The 20,659-nt window shown below is 39.3% G+C and overlaps 3 protein-coding genes across 7 annotated transcripts; 2 read left to right on the forward strand and 1 right to left on the reverse strand.

The window, feature by feature from the left end:
• The first annotated feature begins 289 nt into the window (after positions 1 to 289).
• LOC124071077 (adhesion G-protein coupled receptor G2-like) lies at positions 290 to 3,099 on the forward strand. Its single transcript, XM_046411510.1, has 6 exons — positions 290 to 460; positions 1,009 to 1,277; positions 1,385 to 1,475; positions 2,253 to 2,331; positions 2,498 to 2,699; positions 3,089 to 3,099. Exons 2-6 carry the CDS (start codon positions 1,181 to 1,183, stop codon positions 3,097 to 3,099), a joined length of 480 nt encoding a protein of 159 aa, XP_046267466.1. The 5' UTR covers positions 290 to 460; positions 1,009 to 1,180.
• A 708-nt stretch (positions 3,100 to 3,807) lies between these two features.
• On the forward strand, positions 3,808 to 5,391 carry LOC124071132 (adhesion G-protein coupled receptor G6-like). The gene is made up of 3 exons (XM_046411590.1): positions 3,808 to 3,905; positions 4,174 to 4,338; positions 4,882 to 5,391. Exons 1-3 carry the CDS (start codon positions 3,833 to 3,835, stop codon positions 5,016 to 5,018), a joined length of 375 nt encoding a protein of 124 aa, XP_046267546.1. The 5' UTR covers positions 3,808 to 3,832; the 3' UTR covers positions 5,019 to 5,391.
• A 967-nt stretch (positions 5,392 to 6,358) lies between these two features.
• Positions 6,359 to 15,587, reverse strand: adad2 (adenosine deaminase domain containing 2). 5 transcript variants are annotated; one of them, XM_046411594.1, is made up of 11 exons: positions 15,438 to 15,587; positions 14,206 to 14,365; positions 12,531 to 12,669; positions 12,267 to 12,405; positions 11,128 to 11,256; positions 10,642 to 10,792; positions 9,590 to 9,760; positions 8,960 to 9,174; positions 8,099 to 8,333; positions 6,816 to 6,948; positions 6,359 to 6,658 (listed from the first exon to the last, which is right to left on the reverse strand). In XM_046411594.1, exons 2-11 carry the CDS (start codon positions 14,355 to 14,357, stop codon positions 6,548 to 6,550), a joined length of 1,575 nt encoding a protein of 524 aa, XP_046267550.1. In that variant the 5' UTR covers positions 14,358 to 14,365; positions 15,438 to 15,587; the 3' UTR covers positions 6,359 to 6,547. The 5 variants fall into 5 exon arrangements, with proteins under 5 accessions (XP_046267550.1, XP_046267547.1, XP_046267548.1 ...); XM_046411591.1 differs by having other exon boundaries at positions 6,759 to 6,948; XM_046411592.1 differs by lacking the exon at positions 15,438 to 15,587 and adding an exon at positions 15,085 to 15,152 and having other exon boundaries at positions 6,759 to 6,948.
• Between the last annotated feature and the right edge of the window lie 5,072 nt (positions 15,588 to 20,659).

The following is a 20,659-nucleotide window of genomic DNA, read 5'->3' on the forward strand; positions in this document are numbered from 1 at the left end:
CAGATAGTAAAGATGCTGTATGCAATAAGTAATGACATCTAAGGGACGTGCAATCCCTATAATTGACAAATTTGCATGTAACACATTGCAAAACTGCAAAAATATCAGGGCTATAACTCCTATTGATACTGAAACTGACACTTAGGCCCTGTTGCCCAGTTTTGCCACTAAGTCACACACACTAGTGCAAGTGGAAGCGACTAATTTGAGTGTTTCACTGAGAGAATAAAAAGACACAGCTCTTCGTGCCAGTTTGTACTTGTTAGTAGGGACAGAGCAGTTACTGTTATTACTGCAGAGATACACTAACCACTCTGCTTGTGTGTGCTTGTCTCTAGGATGTCTCCAGGACTCAGCTGGACCCGGCTAATGAGCAGATCCTGACCATTATCACCTATGCTGGCTGCGGAATCTCCTCATTGTTCTTGGGGATCACTGTTCTCACCTACACGGCTTTCGAGTGAGACTCAAAGCACTGAGTTGTTATTTTATAAAAGGTTTTTCTGCCTGTCATACACTGACTTTGTTTACATGCACGCTGGTTACCTGTTGGTAGGTCTTACAGGTTATGCCAACATTAATGACCATACATTTTAACACAATATTTTTGTATCAAGCTGAAGTACACAACACGCTCTTCGAACAAGGTTGGTGTTTGGGAACAAATGTGACCACATTGTTTTCATCAATATAAATAAATTGATCATGTCAAATAACAGCAAATGACTACAAATAAAAGAACAAGAGCAAATAAAAGCTGTAGGAGACAAGACGAGAGATAACAAAAAGAGAAACAGAAGAGCGTTAAAAGAATAATGTAATAAAAACCATAGAAAAACAACATCACACAATAGCAACTCTATAAAATGGGTTTTAAAAAGTGATTTAAGTGATACTGCGAGCTTGACCTAACGATATTTCTATTTAATTATTGAGTTTGGTTCTGTGTATATACAGTGTTGTGTACATTTGAATTTACTGTGTCTTACCATGTTTTATCGGCCTCAGGAAGCTTCGTCGAGATTATCCCTCTCAGATCCTCCTCAACCTCTGCCTGGCACTGCTGGGCTTGAACCTGGTCTTTCTGGTCAACTCCTGGCTGTCCTCTTGGGGTATCCATGGCCTCTGTGTGGCCGTAGCATTCACGCTGCACTACTTCCTCCTGACGTCATTCACCTGGATGGGATTGGAGGCCATTAACATGTATTTTGCACTTGTGAAAGTATTCAATGTCTACGTGCCCTCTTACATCCTCAAGTTCTGTGTTCTGGGATGGGGTGAGTTGTGTATTCCTAATGCCAAAACACTGCCACACTTAAATACTTATTTTTGAGGCAAGGAAACAGTTCAAATGACAGGTATTTAAATCCCCCCTCCCCCCAAGGAATTCCTCTGGTAATCTGCATCCTGGTGCTCACTGTGAACAGAGACGCCTATGGAAGTCACCTTCAGCCATTGGACAACTCTGACAGCTTGTGAGTACTGCCTTTACCTTCTGTGTCCTGATGCATTTTTGAAACATAGGAGTTTCAATCAGCACGGAGGCCTGACAGAATTTTGAAATCTGATACCTTCTGCACTGTCTGACTTCTGTACACACATAGCATGAGTGTGCTGAAGGTTAACTGCAACATTAATGTCCGCTTCGTCTCAAAAATATTTTGACCAAATGTTTGACTTTCCCCGTGCAGAATGATGTATGTTCAGAGTTTGATACCAGATGGCTGTTTTCACATTCACTACTTTGAAAGCCAAACACTGTCCAATATGAGACTTACAAAAGTGAGACAGTGACACTTAAGGGACATTTCACCCCAAAATCCCCCAGAAGGACACATTTTTCTTCTAATCCATGGTGGTATTTATCCATCTAGGATGTAAAACATAATTATGAGCATTGTAAGTTTTATTAGACTGTAAATAGGCTGCATGCTATGAATAAAGGCTGACAGGTAGAGACAAGACAAAAAGTCCATTAATAGACTTTATGAACTGACACGGCAGTGTTAACAGCTTTTGACCTACTAATCACATAAATGTGCATCTCCATGCTTTCCCAAATCATTTGCATAAATATATTAATGGCTGACACAGATGAATTCTAGCAGCAAGGGTTGTTTTAACCAAACCAAAGAGGTAAGGTATAACGGTGCCACAGAAAAGTGCCCAGTACGGGTCAATTCTAACTCAGCTGTCAATAGAAAAATGACATCATCCTCCTCTGTAACACCTTTTCCTACTTAATCCCTCAGCTGCTGGATCCAGGACAATGTGACTTTTTACGTGTCTGTAGTTGCCTATGCCACGCTGGTCTTTCTCTTCAACATTGCGGTAAATAATTTAAATCTCATACACACATATTTCACTGGTTAATCTATCACAAGTTTAACATATGCAACGCATACTCAATCAAATCTCTTATTTCAGGGCACTTGAATGCTTATCTTTAATTCTATAATTTCTCATTAACAGCTATAAGTCTTGAATCTCCTTTCAGGTTTTTGTGGTGGTTCTGATGCAGATTCGGCACATGCGAGCCAACAGACCGGCTGGGACCCGCAGCGGGCTGATGCATGAACTGAAGGGAGTTGCCAGTCTCACCTTGTTACTAGGACTAACATGGACTATTGGCTTCTTTACCTGGGGACCAGCCAGAATATTTCTGCTGTACCTTTTCTCTGGACTCAACAGCCTGCAAGGTTAGATAATTACTGAAAACTATGACAGACTTGTGTGATGTGACACATATGAGCAACATACCCACAAATGTGAGTGTGCACTAGACAAGTTAAATGGGGGGAAAACCAATTGTCTGTGGCAAGAGACTAAATGTCTCTGCAACATTATATCGTTATATCGAATCAAAACAGCTTGCACTGTTTCAGGGTAGTCTGGTCATGGTAGAACAACCTGAGACAGTGCAAGCTGCTGGCAATGGCATCCTCACAGGATATGTGATGTCTTTTACTGCCAGAACTCATAAGATTTACGATTCTTCCAGACAGTTGAACACTAAAAAAAACAAAAAGCAAAAAACAGTGCAAGCTGGTGGAGACAATCTTGTGGTGTGTTGTTTGTTCACTCTCAGGTGTCCGCTAATCTCCAGGTTTGTCTCCAAGCTTTAGGTACAGGTCACATTCAGTAATGTTCCAGACCTGCCATGAGTCATTTAAAGTAAAGCCTAGTCTATCTTTCTCCAGTTGGGATCTAAACATGTCAGATCAGGAAAATTACACATAAGAAACAGAGTGCTCTTCCACCAGGACAACACTCCAGCCCACCAGCCAACGGTGGCGTTGAGTCCCATCCCAGAATGCAGATTTAAACTTTTGCAACATCTGTCCAGCCCTCACATAAGCAAGCCTCACACTTATCCGAATTCTTGTCTGAAACTCTCTTGCTTTAATTCATCTTGCACTAAAGCTGCTGTACGTGTTGCTGTGTTTATTTATTGAGTGCATGTTTGCTAACCACACACGCGCTTTTCCTCAACATCCTGCTTTATAGTCACAGTTCAAAAGAAACCAACATAACTCACAGATAAAAAAGAAGAAAATCAAACAGAGCCTCAATGATGCAACTATTTCAATGACCGCCTTTACCTTGGCTGGCCTTTGTTATATTACTTCATTTTATCTGGGAGTGATGCAACAAAGGGCCTTCATTTTTTGGTTTTGGGAGAGAAATGCCTTGCTTGTGTGCAAAATTAAAAATACCTGGTGAGGGACAAAAGAGGCACCAACCAAAAACCAATCTTGTTCTCCAAAGCTCATGACCAGATTTCACTTCTGTTTATACTCCAGGACTCTTCATCTTCCTTTTTCACTGTCTGATGAAGGAAAACGTCAGGAAACAATGGAGGATTCACCTCTGCTTTGGACGACTCCGACTTGAAGAGTATTCTGGTATGACGGCCATACATGAATTTGCTTTGTCACATCACCCAGTATATTGTATTTAGTACAGTAAATAAGTATGTGTGTGATCTGTTGACTGGTACAGCACAAAAACGTAAGATTACCAGTCAGAAACAGCTGCTTCCATGTAACATATCTGGCTGTTCATCTGTGCTTTGTGTTGTCGCTATGTTGTCAAAGATTAACCTTCCTTGTGAGATTAATCAATTAAAATAAAGATGACGTCGGGATTGATTTCTGTTACCTTGTCATCCAGAGTGGAGCAACTCGGCATCAGTTGGAGTGCTGGCCAAACCCAAATCGAATCCCCCAAGAGCATCAGTACCATCGGTCCACTCGGTCAAGTCCAACTCCACAGACAGCACTTCAGCTTCCTCCGACTCCAGCCAAAGAGACTCATCCTGCAGGAGACCAAACCTGGGTGAGCAGTCTGTCAACACTGCTAACATTTGTGTGCCCTTAAATGCCAAAAAGATGATTGCAATGCTAGATTAACTAGAAGTTCAGTGATGTTAAAAATTCAACATAAAACATAATAATAAAAAAAAAGGTTTTAGCTTTGATTGTATTTCTTAAAGAGTATTTAAAAACATTTTTGGTTAGACATTCTTTGTTATCTTCTTCTGACAATTTCTTGGATAGTCTTTCACTACTGTATGACATTTAAGGCTGCAATTAAAAGTTGTAATTCAGCTCGCTGCAATTCACCCCCCTTCATATGAAATGATGATCACAGGCTCGGTCAGACATCACAGTGAAGGTCACTGCATACATTAATGAGACTGCACTGACATTAAATAATTACATCAAAGCTTTTGTAATTAAGACAGCTTAAACGCAACTAAAAGGTCATAGCTGATATTTCTTAAATGCTTCCTTCACCACCTCCAAAGCAAAAATTCCACCTCCAAGAAAATATTTTTCACACCTTGAAATTGTTGACGGATGTTTAATTATCTTGCAGGCCTTTTTGTGAATTCATTGACAGTCCCTCGAGCTGAGAGAAGCTGTGCAGGTACAGATGCTCCGCCTACCCGCAGGGGGATAAACCCAACACCTGGCTGGAGGAACCACTTGCTCGGCCAGCAGGAAGAAAGATAAATAGACGACATAAAGTACATATGAATCTGCATAAACACACACGCAGACATGCAAATCCCAGAAACTTTCATGAAAAGCTTTAAAACGGAAACAGTGGTGTATTTCTGTACAATCTATGTAATTCATGCAGCATAGAGCCACAACTGTGAAGCATCATTGTATTTGAGCTTCATTATACTATTTTATCATGCAATTCTGTTTTTTTTTTTTTTTGCCAAATATTGTAAAAGAGCCTGTAATTATGAGGACATGAGTAGTTGCATCGGCTGCAAGGAGGAGTTGGTTGCCAAGCAACTGGTGAGTGGAACCATGGTGACAATGAACCACGGTTCAGTTTGCATGAAAAAATAATAAAATTTTAAATTTAAGATGATGCAAGTCTCCCTGTGTTCCTTCTTCACCTCTGATTCTGACAGAAAATGTGTGCTTCAGGTAAGCCATTAAGTTATTCAACAATGGTTCACTCAGCATCATTCATCAAATGAACACCACATCGTTTGAGTGTGACTGTTATCTTATTCTTGGAAATTCTGACACCTTTGCTGTGATGGTCCAAGATAGTCAATATGCATTTGAAAAGATACCACTAGCACTGACTGGCCTTCCAGTTGTCTGAAATTAATTTCTCTCCTTAAAGTCTGACAGATAATCTTCATATGACATTTTTATACTGTTCCTCCTATATTGTCAGTATTATCTCAATAACTGCACATGTAATGTAAACCATCACAAAAGGCTGCAAACAGTTACTGTTTCCAAAAGTTTCCCAATAATTTTCAACCTTCACAGACACGCAGGGAGGTTTTGAATAAATTGTATGGTAAATTCTGAAGTAATAGTTTGTGGTTCAAATTCCATTGAAACTAATACACAGAATATAGTGCAAAATACATTAAACTGCGTATTAGCGCCACAAAAATGCCTGCAGTGAACTCGACAAAAAAAAAAAAGTCACTATTAGAAAAAAGAGGAAAAATTAGAGAGGACATAACAGAGGCTGAAACTTTCAACTTCATACTATACCTTTGGTTTTGTGGCTGCTGATTTAAATATGAACACACTACAGATAGAACAACTCTGAGTTAGATCTCACAATGTTTAAAATCATCTGACAGAGATTTATAAAACATAATAATTACCTCTTCAAAACCCTCTCCATTCATGTGACTGGTGGCACGATGTGGTTGGCACATTAACACAAAATACTTGTTAATCAGTGCAAACTGGCTACAAAACAACAGGGTGATAAAGTCGTTCGATTCCAGTTGACAGGGCAGAAAAAAATGTTACCTTTTAACCAAAGTTTTTCCACCCACAACTCATTCAAACTGACTACTTCACTCATGCACAACAGTAGGGCCTCTTTTATTTTTCTCAAACACCTACACAAACACAAAACAACAGTATTATACATAAAACAAAACTAGAATTACTGTCAAGGTAATAAGTGAAGTGTACAGAACAACAGCAAATAAAATCTCCAAAGGAACTTGGATAAACTTTTACATGACCCGCTGCTGGGGGAAAGTTCAAATGCTAAAGCAGTCCACCAGCTTTTTGGAATTCCAGTGACCGGCATGGTTGCTCAGAAACTGTTCCTTGATCAGCTCTTTGACTGTCTGATAGACGACAGCTTCCACCTGTAAAACAGCAAACCCTTAGCATTATACCTCACACTGGTCTGAAAACTGCACTGAACCAAAGTTTCAAAATGCACTGCGCATTCGCATTCACATTCACATTTCTGGGATTGAGCACCGAGCATTCATGTAATCCATATCTGTAGGTAACAAGAACCTTGACACTGTGGTAGGTGGAAAGATCCAGCAGATAGCTATGTCCACCCAACTGCGCAACTCGAAAGAAGTAACTGTAGAAGGCTCTCTTGCAGAGTCTGCTGGAGAAGCCAGGTCCACTCCCAGAGGGCGAGCTGGGAAATAAAAAAGTGCACCATAACGAACATAAAAATTCAAAGAAACACTTAAGATGCAGACATTATCGAGTTACAATATACGATATGCATGAATCCAAAATTCCATTAGGGCTACAAGCTAGTCAATTAGAGTAAGCAGCTCGGTCAAAAAATGAATATCTTTGGCTCACCATAGACATAAATCTGCTGTAGTGTATGTAACTAGCACACACACACACACACCACTACCACTGAATCCAAAAGGCCAAATGATGTCCACCTTACATCAGCAGAGAGCATTTCAAGACCACTACAGTGTCGACAGGCCACGATATTCCTTACCCCACTCAAACTTCTTTAGTTTTATTTATTAATACATTCCCCACATAATGGATTCGTCTTGCCATAATTCAAGAGATTTAGGCACGAGCCAAGGTTTTTAAGGGAACAATTGATTTCTTCAGTGGCGAAAACCATAGCTATGAATAACTGGCATGCCACTTGTACATCACTAAATTAAAGACTATAATTTGGGAGATTTTATCAGCAGGCACTCTTGCCATCCTTTCAATTCCTCTTCACCTCCACTGTCACACTTAATGTCCTTTATTCTCTTCTTTTTTCAGGAGCCTGTTTTTCTTTTGTCTATGTATAGCTTACTGTTCAGAACACGGTGCAGCGCTAAGCCTGACACATTAAATTATGGTGTTGCCTAAAACTAATAGTTCAGGCTGCAGGACCGAAGCTGAATTTCGCAGCAACACTGCAAGCTCAGGGCAGGATCTCAAATCTATTTTGGGCTATAATCTCTGCTTAAGGACAACACAGCCTCTAGTGAGAGCCACGTCTGTGTCACACTCTGGCTGTTGGACATCAGCAGTCGTCTGCAGCTCAAAAACCAAGGGATGGCAGGAGCTCCGGGCCTCCCTGAGAGTGTCAAACATGCAAACTGCATCTGCCTCCGCCAACAGTTCTACTCTATCCCTGCAACTGGCCGCAGGAGAGTAAATGAAATAAGCTTCAGTCAGGTGAAGACTCTCTGCAAGTGTGCAGGACATCATACTAGTCTTACTGCTGAGGATCAAGTTAGTGGACATTTTCTTCACTCCTTAGTATTTGTGAAACTGAACATCAGACAGATTTCTTGTACAGAGCATCTGCATCTTACCCATCGATGATGATGCCTCTGCTGCTGTCCAGAACTTCAATATCCTTGTCTCCAAGGCACCAGTTAATGCTGAGATTGTCGTGAAACGGTGAGGCCGCAACAGGCCTCACATTGTCTCCACAGAGAAAGATGATGTTGTGCTTATTGTAGGGTGGCGGCAGAATGTCCTGAAAAGCACCATCCAGTCGCTTGTTGGTGATATCAGACACTTCCTCATTTAAGAGCGGCTGGCCCCCTAAATAAACACAACAAATTCAGTATTTGCTCCTAAATCTTTAAGGAAGTTACAATCACACAGGTGAAAGAAAGGAATCTCCTTAAATGACCATGCCCATTGCAGCATCATTGTCATATCAGGTCAACAGCTTCAGCTTACTAATTTCAGAAACATCTCACTTTCAACTCGTGACAGCATTGGAAATTGTACCACCTGGATGTAAAACAGCAGGATTTACTGTGTTAACAGTGCATCAGTTTAATCTACCTTAATGGTGTCTTCCACCCGAAATCAAAGGAATAGCTTCAACTTATTCCTCTTCATGCCATGAGTTAGATGAGAAAACTGATTGAACTCTCATGCTACAGCCAGCAGGCAATTTGCATAGCTTAACATAAAGACTGTTACTCTGGGTGGAAAGGGCTGGTCTGGGTCTGTCAAAAGTGAACAAAATTTGCTTATCAGCACCTCTTAATCTCAATAATTCCCATGTTTTATTTTATCTGCTTAATCAATATAAAAGCTTCATGTCTAGCGTATGGACAGGAGAGTCTCTTTTCTCCATCTTCATCTATCTTCTCATGGCAGGAAATTAAACAGGCATATTTCCTAAAATGTCTAATAACTGCTTCGACGCTCTTTACCTAGCACCATGCTGGTTATGTAAAGGGGCTGGATGAAGTGGGTCAGTAATGCACCCTGAACCCCAGTGACAGTCCAGCGGCACAACTTGTCACTACCAGACATGCAGCAGACTTTGGCACCCCAGACGCTCGGGTCAAGGTAGGTTACAGGGGCCAGCAGGCCCTTAGCATGACACTGCAGCTTCATAGCAGTCCAAGTGCTGTCTGCAGGGCCTCTAAATAGGACATTAATGTTGCATTATACTCATTAGATAACAGTCGAACCCAAGCAAAAATGTGTATTTACTCATAATAAGCACACTTCTAGATAAACATAAACCACAAAAAAAACTAACATAAAAACTCCTGTATACAAATACAATGTGTATTAAGATGAAATTAAAAATATATGTAATATAAAAAAATTCAAAAAGAGATTCAGTTTCCAAATCTAATCACTTGACAATATGATAATAGCATTTTGAAACATTTGTAGGATACGACTATTCTCAGAAGTTAAATCTACTCTTAGTAGTCTTTCTAAGACCCCAAGGCATTTCACAAACAGCAAAATACTGCTTTAAACAAAGTACATGGGACTAAATGGATATTTAAAAACACTCAGAAGAAGGGAAAAGCAGACTGCTGTACTTGAAGTAGAAGTTCTTAGCTGCTCCTTCAGGACACCGATTGGTGTAGAGATGCAGACTGATCCCGGGTTTGAGTTGAAGTTGGTGGCTGTCTGTACTGCTCTCAAAAATACAGCTCTCCTTGGCCTCTGGATCAGCATCAAAGAACAGCAAAAGCTGTTTGTACAGAAACCTGAACACAAGCCAGAAAATACCACTCTCACTTTGAGCCACACAGGGCAATGCACCAGAAACACCATCAGTGGTACGAGAGAGAGAGAGAGAGAGAGAGAGAGAGAGAGAGAGAGAGAGTGAGCTGATCCAGGCTGCCAAGAGATGAGAAGGCAAACCATGACTTCATCATGAATATTCCATCAGGAAAAGGAGAAGACAATATTATACATTTTATTACAAAGCCCATTCCAAAAAAGTTGGGATGCCGTGTAAACTAACAACAAAATGCAATTTGCCAATGAACTTTGTTTAAAGACAATGTTTTAATATAAAGATCACGCGTTTCACAAAGTGGTGAACAGCCAAGCCTTTCATGGATGCCCCTTTTATAGCCAGTCATGATACTATCACCTGTTACCAATGAAGCTGTTTCCCTGTACAATGTTCCAAACATGTGGCTTCTTTTGAGCAGTCAACAACTTCCCTAGCCTTTTGTTGCTCCTGTCTTGACTTGAGAACTTGGAAAGTGTTGTTGGGATCAAATTCAGACTTTAGCTGATGAGGTAAAACATTAAATATATTGCCTTTCTACTGTTTTCAATGGTATTTTCAAATGATCTATTCTGTTCTGGGTTTTACACAGCGATAGGAATCTTTTAGTAATGAGTTGCGGCAAATGTACGTTACTGGTCGAGAGTTTGGAATTTGCCTGCAAAAAAACTCAAAGTCAGATTGTGCATGTTAATGTCTATAACAAGCTGGAATCTACAAAAACTTCGAAATAAAAATAGACTACTTTAGGGTTAGCACTGGAAAACAGGACCTACTCTCTAACTTTAATTGAATTTAGCACGAGATGGTTCTTCCCCCTGGCTTGAAGTTTATATTAGTGGTCTGTACCTTAGGAGAGCCCGCCTAGCGATGACAATGGCGTGGCAGTCATGGACCATCGTCCCATTGTAGCAAAGCCACTTCCTGCAGCATGAACAGCCAGTTCCCAACGCCACCACCTTGTAATGCTCACTTGGAAGACCACCCGTATTCAACACTTCTAATGGATAGAAATTAAATGTTTTTCTTTGCAATTCATTGCAAAATTTGCCACTTCATTAACTATTAGGTGTGTACCTGTAAGGTGCGCAACAGTAACGGGTGATGAAACAATACATTTTAAAAGCCTGAATACAATATAAAATGCCTAGAAGCAAGAAAGAGTGAAAGGAAGACACTCATGGCCACAGGTCATAATAAATCACACAGGATTTCTACAATAAAAAAGAACTAAGAGCTCTTAAGTTCTTTAAAAACAAACTACTAACAATACATAAAAACAATGTATTTAAAAAATAAGCTGGTCAGTCTCAACAACATAGCTAAGCTGCTTACCTCTTGTTAAGACAAATGTTGCCATGTGGGTCTTACAGCCATAGAAATGAGGACTCATCTTCAGGATGCTGTCAAACCTGTCGCTGCTTATTGCTGCCATGTGATTTTTGTGCCAGTCAGTTTCCCAAGCTAGTGGAAAGATAAAAACAAAAACAAAACACAGCTACAGTATAAAATTGGGGACGACATTATTTTGGACATCATCATGTCAGAGCTGCTCTGAAAAACCTTTCAAATCACTGATCAGTGATGAGAAGTAGTGCTTGCCTTGAACTTGAATTTTTATGCTGTTATTGCTACTGGCTGGTTGATTGCCAAAAGAAAAGTCAAACAAGCAGAAACACAATAACAGATTAATTCTTTTATTTTACCACTGTTGCCTTGCCCTCTGCTTTAACTTGTACTTCTTTTTGCTAAAATGTAGCAACAAGACTAAGCAACTCTGGCCCAGTGCAATATGAATGAAGCAGTAAAATACTTTATACTCACATCCACTTAGTGAAAATCTAATTACAGAAAGTGTAATTGTAAGAGTAAATCTTGTCAAAGAGTCAACCAAATGCATATTTTTATCTAGTGTTGTTCCTTAGATTGATTTCATTGTTCAGGAAGAGCTTTTTATTTCTACCCACAAATTGTTCAATGTTTTGTGTGGAATTTTGACTTAAAATCCTGTGACCTTTTTATTGTTGTATTCTCCTAAAGCAGATCCAATTAAATAGACACTTTTCACCCAAGCTTCTTACAATAAGTGCTTTCAATCTGCACAGCAAAAAAAAAAGCTTTATTTGTCTTTGTTTCTGAAATGAGAAATAAGTTCTAACATGAGGTGTCTACGTTTCAAAAGGAAAGAAAAAAGGTTTTCAGCCTTCGTTGGAAGATGTGTGATGTCACTGATGTCCTGACTGAGCCTTGACTGAATGTAAGTCCATCTAGTCAAACCAGACATGAGTTTGAATGCAAGCCACAACAGGGAGGCAGTGCAGTAAACAGGGAAGCAGGGTAGTTTGGGAAAACTTGGTGAGGTTGAACACCAAATGAGCAGTAGCACTCTGGGACAGTCAAATTTTACTTCTGGTATATTCCAAGTAGAAATAGATAGTAAATGAGGACATCAAACAGTGTGACTACTACTGCACCTTCGGTCTTTGTACTCTCATTTGCATTCTTGAAGTCCTCGCCCTGGTCCAGGAGGAGCACTTCATCAGAGAGCATGCTTTCAGCAGCTGATACAGCAGGGACAGAACACACAGCTGGGTCTTCATCTGAATCTTCATCCTGAGAAAAAACAAAATAAGCCTGGTAAAAATAGGGACTGTGGACCTATGTTGATGATGAAACAACTTCTCTAGTGTTAAGTTAGGAAAGCATGTTGCTGACATGGCCTCTTTCCCTTTACCTACCTCATCTCCCAACAGACTGTCACCAGAATCAAGTTTCTTTTGGAGTTTTTGAATGAAAGTCCTCTCCATTCTGAGACTGTCACCTCTTTCAGGAAGTAAAGCCTCTCTCACTTGGTCTCCAGAAGGTGGCAGATTTTTGCTACGACATTAACATAAACAGTGACCAGATTTAACATTCTAAGTTGAACTGCTCATCCCTCAAAATAATCTGGACTGATGTAAATGAACATCCCCAAACACCACATCAGTAGCTAAACAGTTAAAAATCAAACAAGGCTGCCGATACTTTTAGACTTTCAAAAGCATTTTAGAACAGCAGTTTCTGCATTTCTGAACACATTAGTTGTTAAGTTTTCTTCTCAGTGCAAAAACCTTCAAGATGACAAAGCTGAGCAGGGAAGGAGGGTTAAAATGGAAGGTCATATTCAAGAGAGAAACATCATTACAAGGCTCACCAGTAGCTAATAAACCATTTTCTCTGGCTACATGTTTAAGCAGAAGTTTGAATGAATAGACTGGGGACTCACAAATGATAACACACTGCTTCATTTAAGTTTCATATATTCAGCTGAAAACTTCAAGATTTGGGGGGTGGGTATTTGGGTCTTTAGTTAAAAACAGAATTTTGATTGCCAATATTACAGTGGACAGAAAAGAAAAAATGAGAAAAGAATGACAATGCAACAAAGGTTCAGTGTGGCTCAAAACCAAGTACATGACATGAGTCACAACCAAATGAGTCAGTGGGTTGTCCACCGTCCTGTAACTGTGGGTGCACTCATTAATGAGCTTCGATAACTGACAATGTTTGTGTGCCCAATTTAAACTGGTCACACTCTCCAGCAGGCTCATCTGAGACCTCAATAACAAGCAACAGCAACAAAACAAAAGCCAAATTGCTGTTGACAAAAAAACCCACCACAGATTGGTCTGAATCTGAGCTAAAGAGTGCACCTCTCAGAAAAAATACAACATAGAAACAAGAGAAATGTTACATCAGGCACAATGAACATGTGAAAACATCTCACATTTAACATCTATCAGGTACGCATGCGTCCTTAAAAATCAGTGAATGCTCAGAGCTATTTTTTGTCCATCATGAGACCAGGAGGGCAATGGGAAACCATATAAAGCCAGATCTCAGCAATGAGGTGGTTGTTCTATTTGTGGCCTTCTTCAGATCATATGTTAGAACTGCTTAAAAGCCATGAGCCAGTCAGACCTCTTGGGTCATCTGGTTCTAATCTTTTTGCTTTACTGAAAGTCAATTTAAAGTCTGGAGAAGCTGCCTTTAGCTTTAATGGCTCCAGACTGAGAACTGCTCTCGCCTCCCTGAGAACCTGAGATGTGCTCAGTATCTCATTTCTTTAAAAACATGGTCCTAAAACATTTTTACTGTTGCCTTCCAATAATGTGAAATATATTCCTTGTAACAGAATAGTCTTCCCATATGCTTACTGCGAACAGCTATTATCATGATTACTTTTTCTTTATTATCATTAATGTTCTCATCATCATCAACAGTGGTAATCTTCTTGTTAAATTTTTTCCTTCCTGTTGTCACTTCTCTTCTTCTTGCCTATTTTTTTAGGGGGTTGCCCAATGGTCTATATTAATAAAGCTCACCTTGCCTAGTGTTTCCATAAAGGCAATACAACGTCATCGTTCTCATTACCTCAGCCCAGTAGCACCACTGTAATCAGGCACATCCTCCGTCAGATGAACCCGAGGACGGTGCAAGCTTGGCTCAAGGCCTGACACAGACTGAAAAGTAGCAGCGCCTCTTCTCGGACTGTGTTTAAATGCTTCCTGATCTGCCATTCTCATCAAGCAACCTGTGGAAAAATAAGACTAATTCAACATGAAGGATGAAGCTTTTAAGTGTGCACATACAGTAATCAAAATATCAAATTTTACAACTGACCCCATATGTCTTATTTTTGATGTTATCAAAGCTACTTTTCATTTGTTTTTCTTACTTCATGTGACCTTCATGCGATAACTTCTGATTAACTGACAATACTGGTGAGGATACCACAATCATATGGCCAAAAGAGAAAATTCAACCTTTTTGAAAGATGTTGCTTACATGCTGAAGCAGGAAAAACATTTAAATAACATAAAACAAGCAATTCTTAATTTATACTTTGGTTTTACTAATTTCGTACATGAATCTTTATAAACTGGGCAATAAAAAACGTTTATGTATTTTTATTTACTGAACATTTGTGAACATCATCGTGCTGGTCTGTTGTCATTTTTGGATACAATGACAAACGACAAGAAAAATTAAATATTCATCAAGTTAGTCACCTTGACAGAAAATGAATCTGCAGCTACTGTGATTATAAATCTATTTTTCTGAATATATTCAGGGCTCCAGCAATCAAACTTCTTTTGTCCGTTTTTTTCGTCGCACAAAAATGATATTTTCAAAAGATGTCACCCTGTGCACTGAGTTATTGTTTTTCCCGAGTATGTTCTGTCATTGTTAGGCCAACCTACTGAGAAAATAATATGAGAAAATAATCGAAAGATTAGATAATAAAATTACCTGTTCACAGCTCAACTCTCTCTAGGTTAGTTAATTAGCAGTCCTGCTAGCTAGCGGCCAAGCTAAAGCTAAAGCTAGCGTTAGCGAGTGTCACAGCTGACTGATTTACGTCAAATGCGTTGCCAACGCCAAAAACGGCCGTTACGTCCTTTACGACAAATCCGTAAAACAAAATCGTGAACTAAACGGCCACTTAATTCTCTATTTCGTCTTCACCGCCTAATTCTTCGAAGCAGCTAAAATCTGCTAATTGTTAAAAAAAAATGTTAGCTGACACACACCGAAACTGACGATTCACGTCGAGTTAGTATGAAATTACATAACTTCCAAATAAACTTAAACTCAAAGCGTACCTTCCGTCTGTATGCGTTTCCCAGAACAGGAGCGGTAGTTCCGGTCGTACCAGAATCCAGAGCCGTGTTGAGAGAGGAGTCGCACCTGGCACCGTGAGGCAAAGAAGGAAACTCAGAGGATGTTTTTGGTTTATGTTGTGGAGCTGCAAGGAGTTAATTTGTATCTTTATTAATGTTTTAATGATATTTAATTATGACAATATTTCAAATTTCTTTCTAACTACATACACACCACATTGCCAAAAGTATGTGGACACCTGACTATTACACCTAAGATCTTTACATCAGCAAGGCCATAAATGTACAATATAAATTTATAAATATACAATATTTCTAAATTTACAATATAAATGTATAATATGTTGCCTTGTTGAACATCTTATTCCTCAGCTCTTATGGGAAGACTTTTGACAAGATTTCATAGACTGGTTGTGCACTGTTGGTGGCTGTTAAGAGCTCACAGTTTCTACCTTATGTCTCCAAAGTGTAGGATGAGGCTGAGGTCAGGACAGTGCGGGACATTCAAGTTGTTTCACACTAAACTCTGAGAATCATTTCTGTATAGATTTTGCTTTGTGCGCAGCGTCTATTGTCATTTATGGAACAAGAAATTTACTTCCCAAACTGCTGTGTGCTGTAGCATTAAGATTTCCGTCAACTGAAAGAGAAAACAGCACCAGAATAAAAGTACACAAAAGCACTTACTTTGAAAGTACTTTTAAACATATTGTGTACTGATGTAGAACAGTGTTTTAACAGTGTCACTTAACTTGTTCCACATACATGATAGTTGAAGTGGCTGTCAATGAATGGATGGGCATTAAATGAATTAAATTAAATAAATGATTAAATGAGACGCATGTAGAATGCAGCTATGGCATTAATTAAAAATACCACAAGATGACATGACCAGGGATATGACCATTCCTGTCTGTTACACGGTTGAGTAAATATCATAGTTTCAAAGCTTTATTTACACGGTGATGTTTGTGTGGATGTCGCCGTTTCGGTGGGATTCAGATTGAATGTGGGAAACGAAAGAGCAGATCTGTCATGTTTTATGTATAGATCCGGTAAATAAGCAAATAGGTACAGAATGGTTTGGTGATTTCTATGAATTTTAAATCTGTAGCGCTGCACTCACACACTCATTCATTCCAATATAAACAGCAAAAGCATGTGCTGAAGAGCTCCCACGACGAAATGAGCTTGCATTTGTTAAAATTAAACCTCCCGTTCTCTCTCTCTCTCTCTCTCTTGGCCCCAAACACACACACACACACACACACACTTCTCTGAGCCGCCTAGAAGTGTGCGGCGTTATTTGCAGTAGAGAATTGCTCCCCTGATCACTGTGAAACTCAAGACTGAACTCCATTTCCATTCACCTCAAGAGAGAGTCTTCATATCTGTCTCTCCCGAGCCAAATTAGGCTATCTTACAAGCGAGGATGTGTGTGCATATGTCTCAGTGTGTGCGCGTTTCACATGAGACCGTGAAATGTTAAGTCTCTCCCATCTCAAGAGAGCCTGCTGAGGCGCAATGGAATCTATCCCACGTGTCATCTTCACTTTAAATATCACCTATTCCCTCCCTGGCTCCCCTTTCTTTGTCTCTTTCTATTTCCCTCTCTTTGTGTCTTCCTTTCTCGCTCCTTTTTTTGTTTTTTTTGTTTTTTTACTTTCACACCCACACACTCGCTCATGGGGAGAGAGATTTCCTTGTTTATTTTTTAATGGGAAACAAATGAAACAGTGGTGGCACACAGCACACCTTAGACCTTGATTTAATATTTCTTTTTCAGCTCAGGGACACTGTTTCCCAGATACAGTGTCACAGCATTTGTGTTGGAATATGGACAGGCAAAAACTGTGAAATACTGAGCCCGTCCACAATTTTTCTAAACATATGTTAGTGTGAGCATGTGTGTGAAAGTGTGATCGTGTGGCTTGCTTGTATGTGTGTGTCTATGTGTGAAAAAAAAAATACCACTAGGCGCAGTTGATGAGGATTTGTATTGATGCTCGACTGTCAGGGATAACAGTGTGATGTATTAATTTATGTTAATTAACAGTGGAAAGGAAAACCTGAATTTCAAACCAACAAGATTTTCCTTCTGTGCTTAAAAATGACTTTCCCTCCGATGCCCACCGTGTGTTGAGCCCTACTGAGGGTTGAATGATGAATATTGGTCATTTGTACTCATCAAAATTGTTTTATTTTTCTATTTATGATCATGAAATGGTGAGACTAGTTATAATGAATATTAACAATTATTAACCTTATATATAGTGTGATATTTTTGTACTTTTTTTTTTAGAAGACAACCTCCCTTCTTTACTCAATTGTCTGGATGTCTACGTGTGTTTTCTCAAGATGTTCCACTTAACAACTTCTTGCAATCTTCAGGTTTGATTCTTTGCAGAGCATCATATATTATATATCTAACTTGATGTTCGTTAATGCCAAGATGTAAACACTGCAAATATACCAACAGTAAGAGAAAAAGCATGTAGAATTTTCTTCCAGTTTAATACAAATTTTGTACGTTTATTAACTACACAAAGAGGTCACAAATTTCTGAAAGTGAAACCTTGATTGGATGCTGGGCATTTTAAAAGCAGCATCCAAAAATCCCTTCAGAGATATTTAATGTACAGTCTTTCACTGGGGACTTAAAATCTCTATCTCGCTACCATCTCTTTATAATACAACAAGAGCAGCTGCCTCTGATTGAGTTCTGATTCAACAAAGAGTTGCAGAGCAAAAAAAAACAAAAAACTTTGACATACTTGTACTGCATTACCCTCTTATTCGCACCTATTTTAATCAGACTGGGTGGTGAATAATATATGAAAAATTTGGAAATATAAAACTGATTTTTCAAGTGGGTCACTGTCTCCATGCACAGCTGAACAGGGATAATTGGACGTTTGTTTTTGAATTTGACAGGCCTTTCCCCAGGCTCACCACTAGAGGGTAAATGTCCTTTGCTCACTCATCCTCTCAGTTTATTTCTGATACTCACACATGACCTACAAATCAGTTGCATCAGACAGAGGAGAGAGAGAGAGAGAGAGAGAGAATTGGGGTTTGAATCCAGTGCTGCTTCCAAGAATGTTCTGAACTAAAGAATTACATTTTCTCCTCATACTCTCCTGCAATTCTTTTTCCCTCTTCATAATGTTATTAGTAACTGTATTAGCTGTATTGGCTTGATGATCAAAGGCCATACTGAGCTAGGATATGAAATGAATGACCAGGTATGCACAGTCTTGCAGACATATTCATGGTTTTCCAATCCATGTAGCCTATCTTCTTCACTTCAGTGATTCCCCCTGACTTTTCACCTCCCCCTTGTTTTGGGGGGGAAGACCTTACCAACTGTTTGATGCATTGTCATAAAAGTAGGAACACACATTCATATTATCAATTATAAAAACTATTGTGATCCTTCAACTTTTCATCTTGTGCCATCATCAGGTCAAGTTGCCCAGTACTTTGATTTATGACGAAATACATCAATCACGGCTGTACTTAAGTTTCAGTGCTAATCACCAAATTTTAGCTTGATAACTTTAAACCAAAATGATGAGGGTAAACATTTTATGTGGTAAATATAAGCATGTTATCTTTTTCATTGTGTTAGCATGCTGACCTTAGCCTTTTGTTTAAAGCACGCTGTGCCCACATCCTCGCAGAGTTGTTAGCATGGTATGTGGACACTTTTAAGAATCTTATGTTTATTAAAGCAAGTGGTTGAAGAAGTATTCAGATCTTTTGTAAAAGAAGAAATACCTCAAGGTGAAAGAACACCACAAATATAATTGTAGCATTCAAAGTCTTGCTTGAGTAAAAGAATTATCAGCAGCAAAACTTTTCCAATATTAAAAGCAGAATAAAATCTGTCAGTGTGACATTATATTATTGGATTATATTAGCATTTTATGTTGTAGCTGGTTTTAATTAAGCTATTAAGCTAACAACTCTTTATACTGTTGGGTAGTTTAATCTATAACAATTAATCTATAGTTTAATTATCTATAATGCATCACATTTTATAAAATTAGCATTTTTGCACGTAACGCCTTGAGCTTCAATGTAATTACTGGTAATTAGTTGTCAGATAAATCCAATAGAGTTACAAGTACAATATTTGCCTTTGAATTATAGTAGAGTAGAAGCATGAAATATCATAATACTCACATAAAGTACAAGTATCTAAAAAAAATTATACTTGAAGTTCAGGGTTTGAGTAAATGTATCAGTGTTATCAGTGTCCTGAGGCGATGCTGCACCTCTGACATTTTGACAAACAAGTACACAAGATAGCAAGGTGTGTGTGATACAGATCTGTAACATGAAAGGATTAAGTGTATATGTGTGAGATGTGTAACGCTGTGTGTCCACTCAACACAACACAACACCTGTGTTGTCTTTTAATCTCAGAAAATGCAGTAGATAGAGAGACACAGCTCAGGCTCTCACACCAGTGCATGATGAAAGAGACTGGTGTTGATTCTGTTTTTGATGTGCTGCCATCCGACTGTGCCAGACAGAATCTCAAAAAGGAGGTGGCTGCTGATATTAGGATGCACACAGTGATCCTGATATCAGCAACACTGACCATACTGGGCTGGCCTCTCAGTCTTATGTTTATGCACTAATTTTTGTTGTTATTCCATTCATTTTTTTTCCTCTGAAGGGTTGAGAGTTTTAGAATGAGCTGTATGTGTTTTTATAGAGTAGAGGACCAGTGCCGTTCCCTCTTTCTTCATCCTTCATGCAGTCTCCCCTGGTTTCTCTGTAGCTGCTGCTTCATGCATCTTTAAAAGATGAGAGGGAGGCTCCACTTTCTCACGCCATGTATGACGAAGAGGGAGGAAACACGAGACAGATGAAGGAGAAACAGTGGGAACAGACATGCCTATAACCTACTTACCACACGCACACACAGTACCTCAGTATGTTAAACTTAATCAGCCTTTGTCTCTCCTTTTCTTGTGTGTCGTGAGGTATTTCCCAAATCCCACCTCCTCTTCATGCATTTCGTGCTGCTCCCAATGAATCTCATCAGGATAATCATTTGCGCACAGGCAACCAAGGCACAAGCATCTGCCTCTCCTTCTGTTGACCTCCCCCTGCCTCCCCCTCATTTTTTTCCCGTTTGCATCCTCTCCTCTCCTCTCTCTATGCTCACGCTCTATGCTATTTCTTTGTTA

The sequence above is a fragment of the Scatophagus argus genome, chromosome 14 (genome assembly GCF_020382885.2).
Source record: "Scatophagus argus isolate fScaArg1 chromosome 14, fScaArg1.pri, whole genome shotgun sequence".
NCBI lineage: Eukaryota > Metazoa > Chordata > Actinopteri > Scatophagidae > Scatophagus > Scatophagus argus.

Excerpts from the sequence above, each read along its gene's own strand:
- LOC124071077 (XM_046411510.1), top strand. The coding sequence starts at position 1,181 with ATGGGATTGGAGGCCATTAACATGTATTTTGCACTTGTGAAAGTATTC. Across the intron at positions 1,278-1,384 it reads GTTCTGTGTTCTGGGATGGG|GAATTCCTCTGGTAATCTGC; the intron begins GTGAGTTGTGTA and ends CCTCCCCCCAAG. Across the intron at positions 2,332-2,497 it reads TCTTTCTCTTCAACATTGCG|GTTTTTGTGGTGGTTCTGAT; the intron begins GTAAATAATTTA and ends ATCTCCTTTCAG.
- LOC124071132 (XM_046411590.1), top strand. The coding sequence starts at position 3,833 with ATGAAGGAAAACGTCAGGAAACAATGGAGGATTCACCTCTGCTTTGGA. Across the intron at positions 3,906-4,173 it reads CCGACTTGAAGAGTATTCTG|AGTGGAGCAACTCGGCATCA; the intron begins GTATGACGGCCA and ends CTTGTCATCCAG. Across the intron at positions 4,339-4,881 it reads CTGCAGGAGACCAAACCTGG|GCCTTTTTGTGAATTCATTG; the intron begins GTGAGCAGTCTG and ends ATTATCTTGCAG.
- adad2 (XM_046411591.1), bottom strand. The coding sequence starts at position 14,357 with ATGAGAATGGCAGATCAGGAAGCATTTAAACACAGTCCGAGAAGAGGC. Across the intron at positions 12,670-14,205 it reads AGTGGTGCTACTGGGCTGAG|CAAAAATCTGCCACCTTCTG; the intron begins GTAATGAGAACG and ends TTAATGTCGTAG. Across the intron at positions 10,793-11,127 it reads AACATTTGTCTTAACAAGAG|AAGTGTTGAATACGGGTGGT; the intron begins GTAAGCAGCTTA and ends TCTATCCATTAG.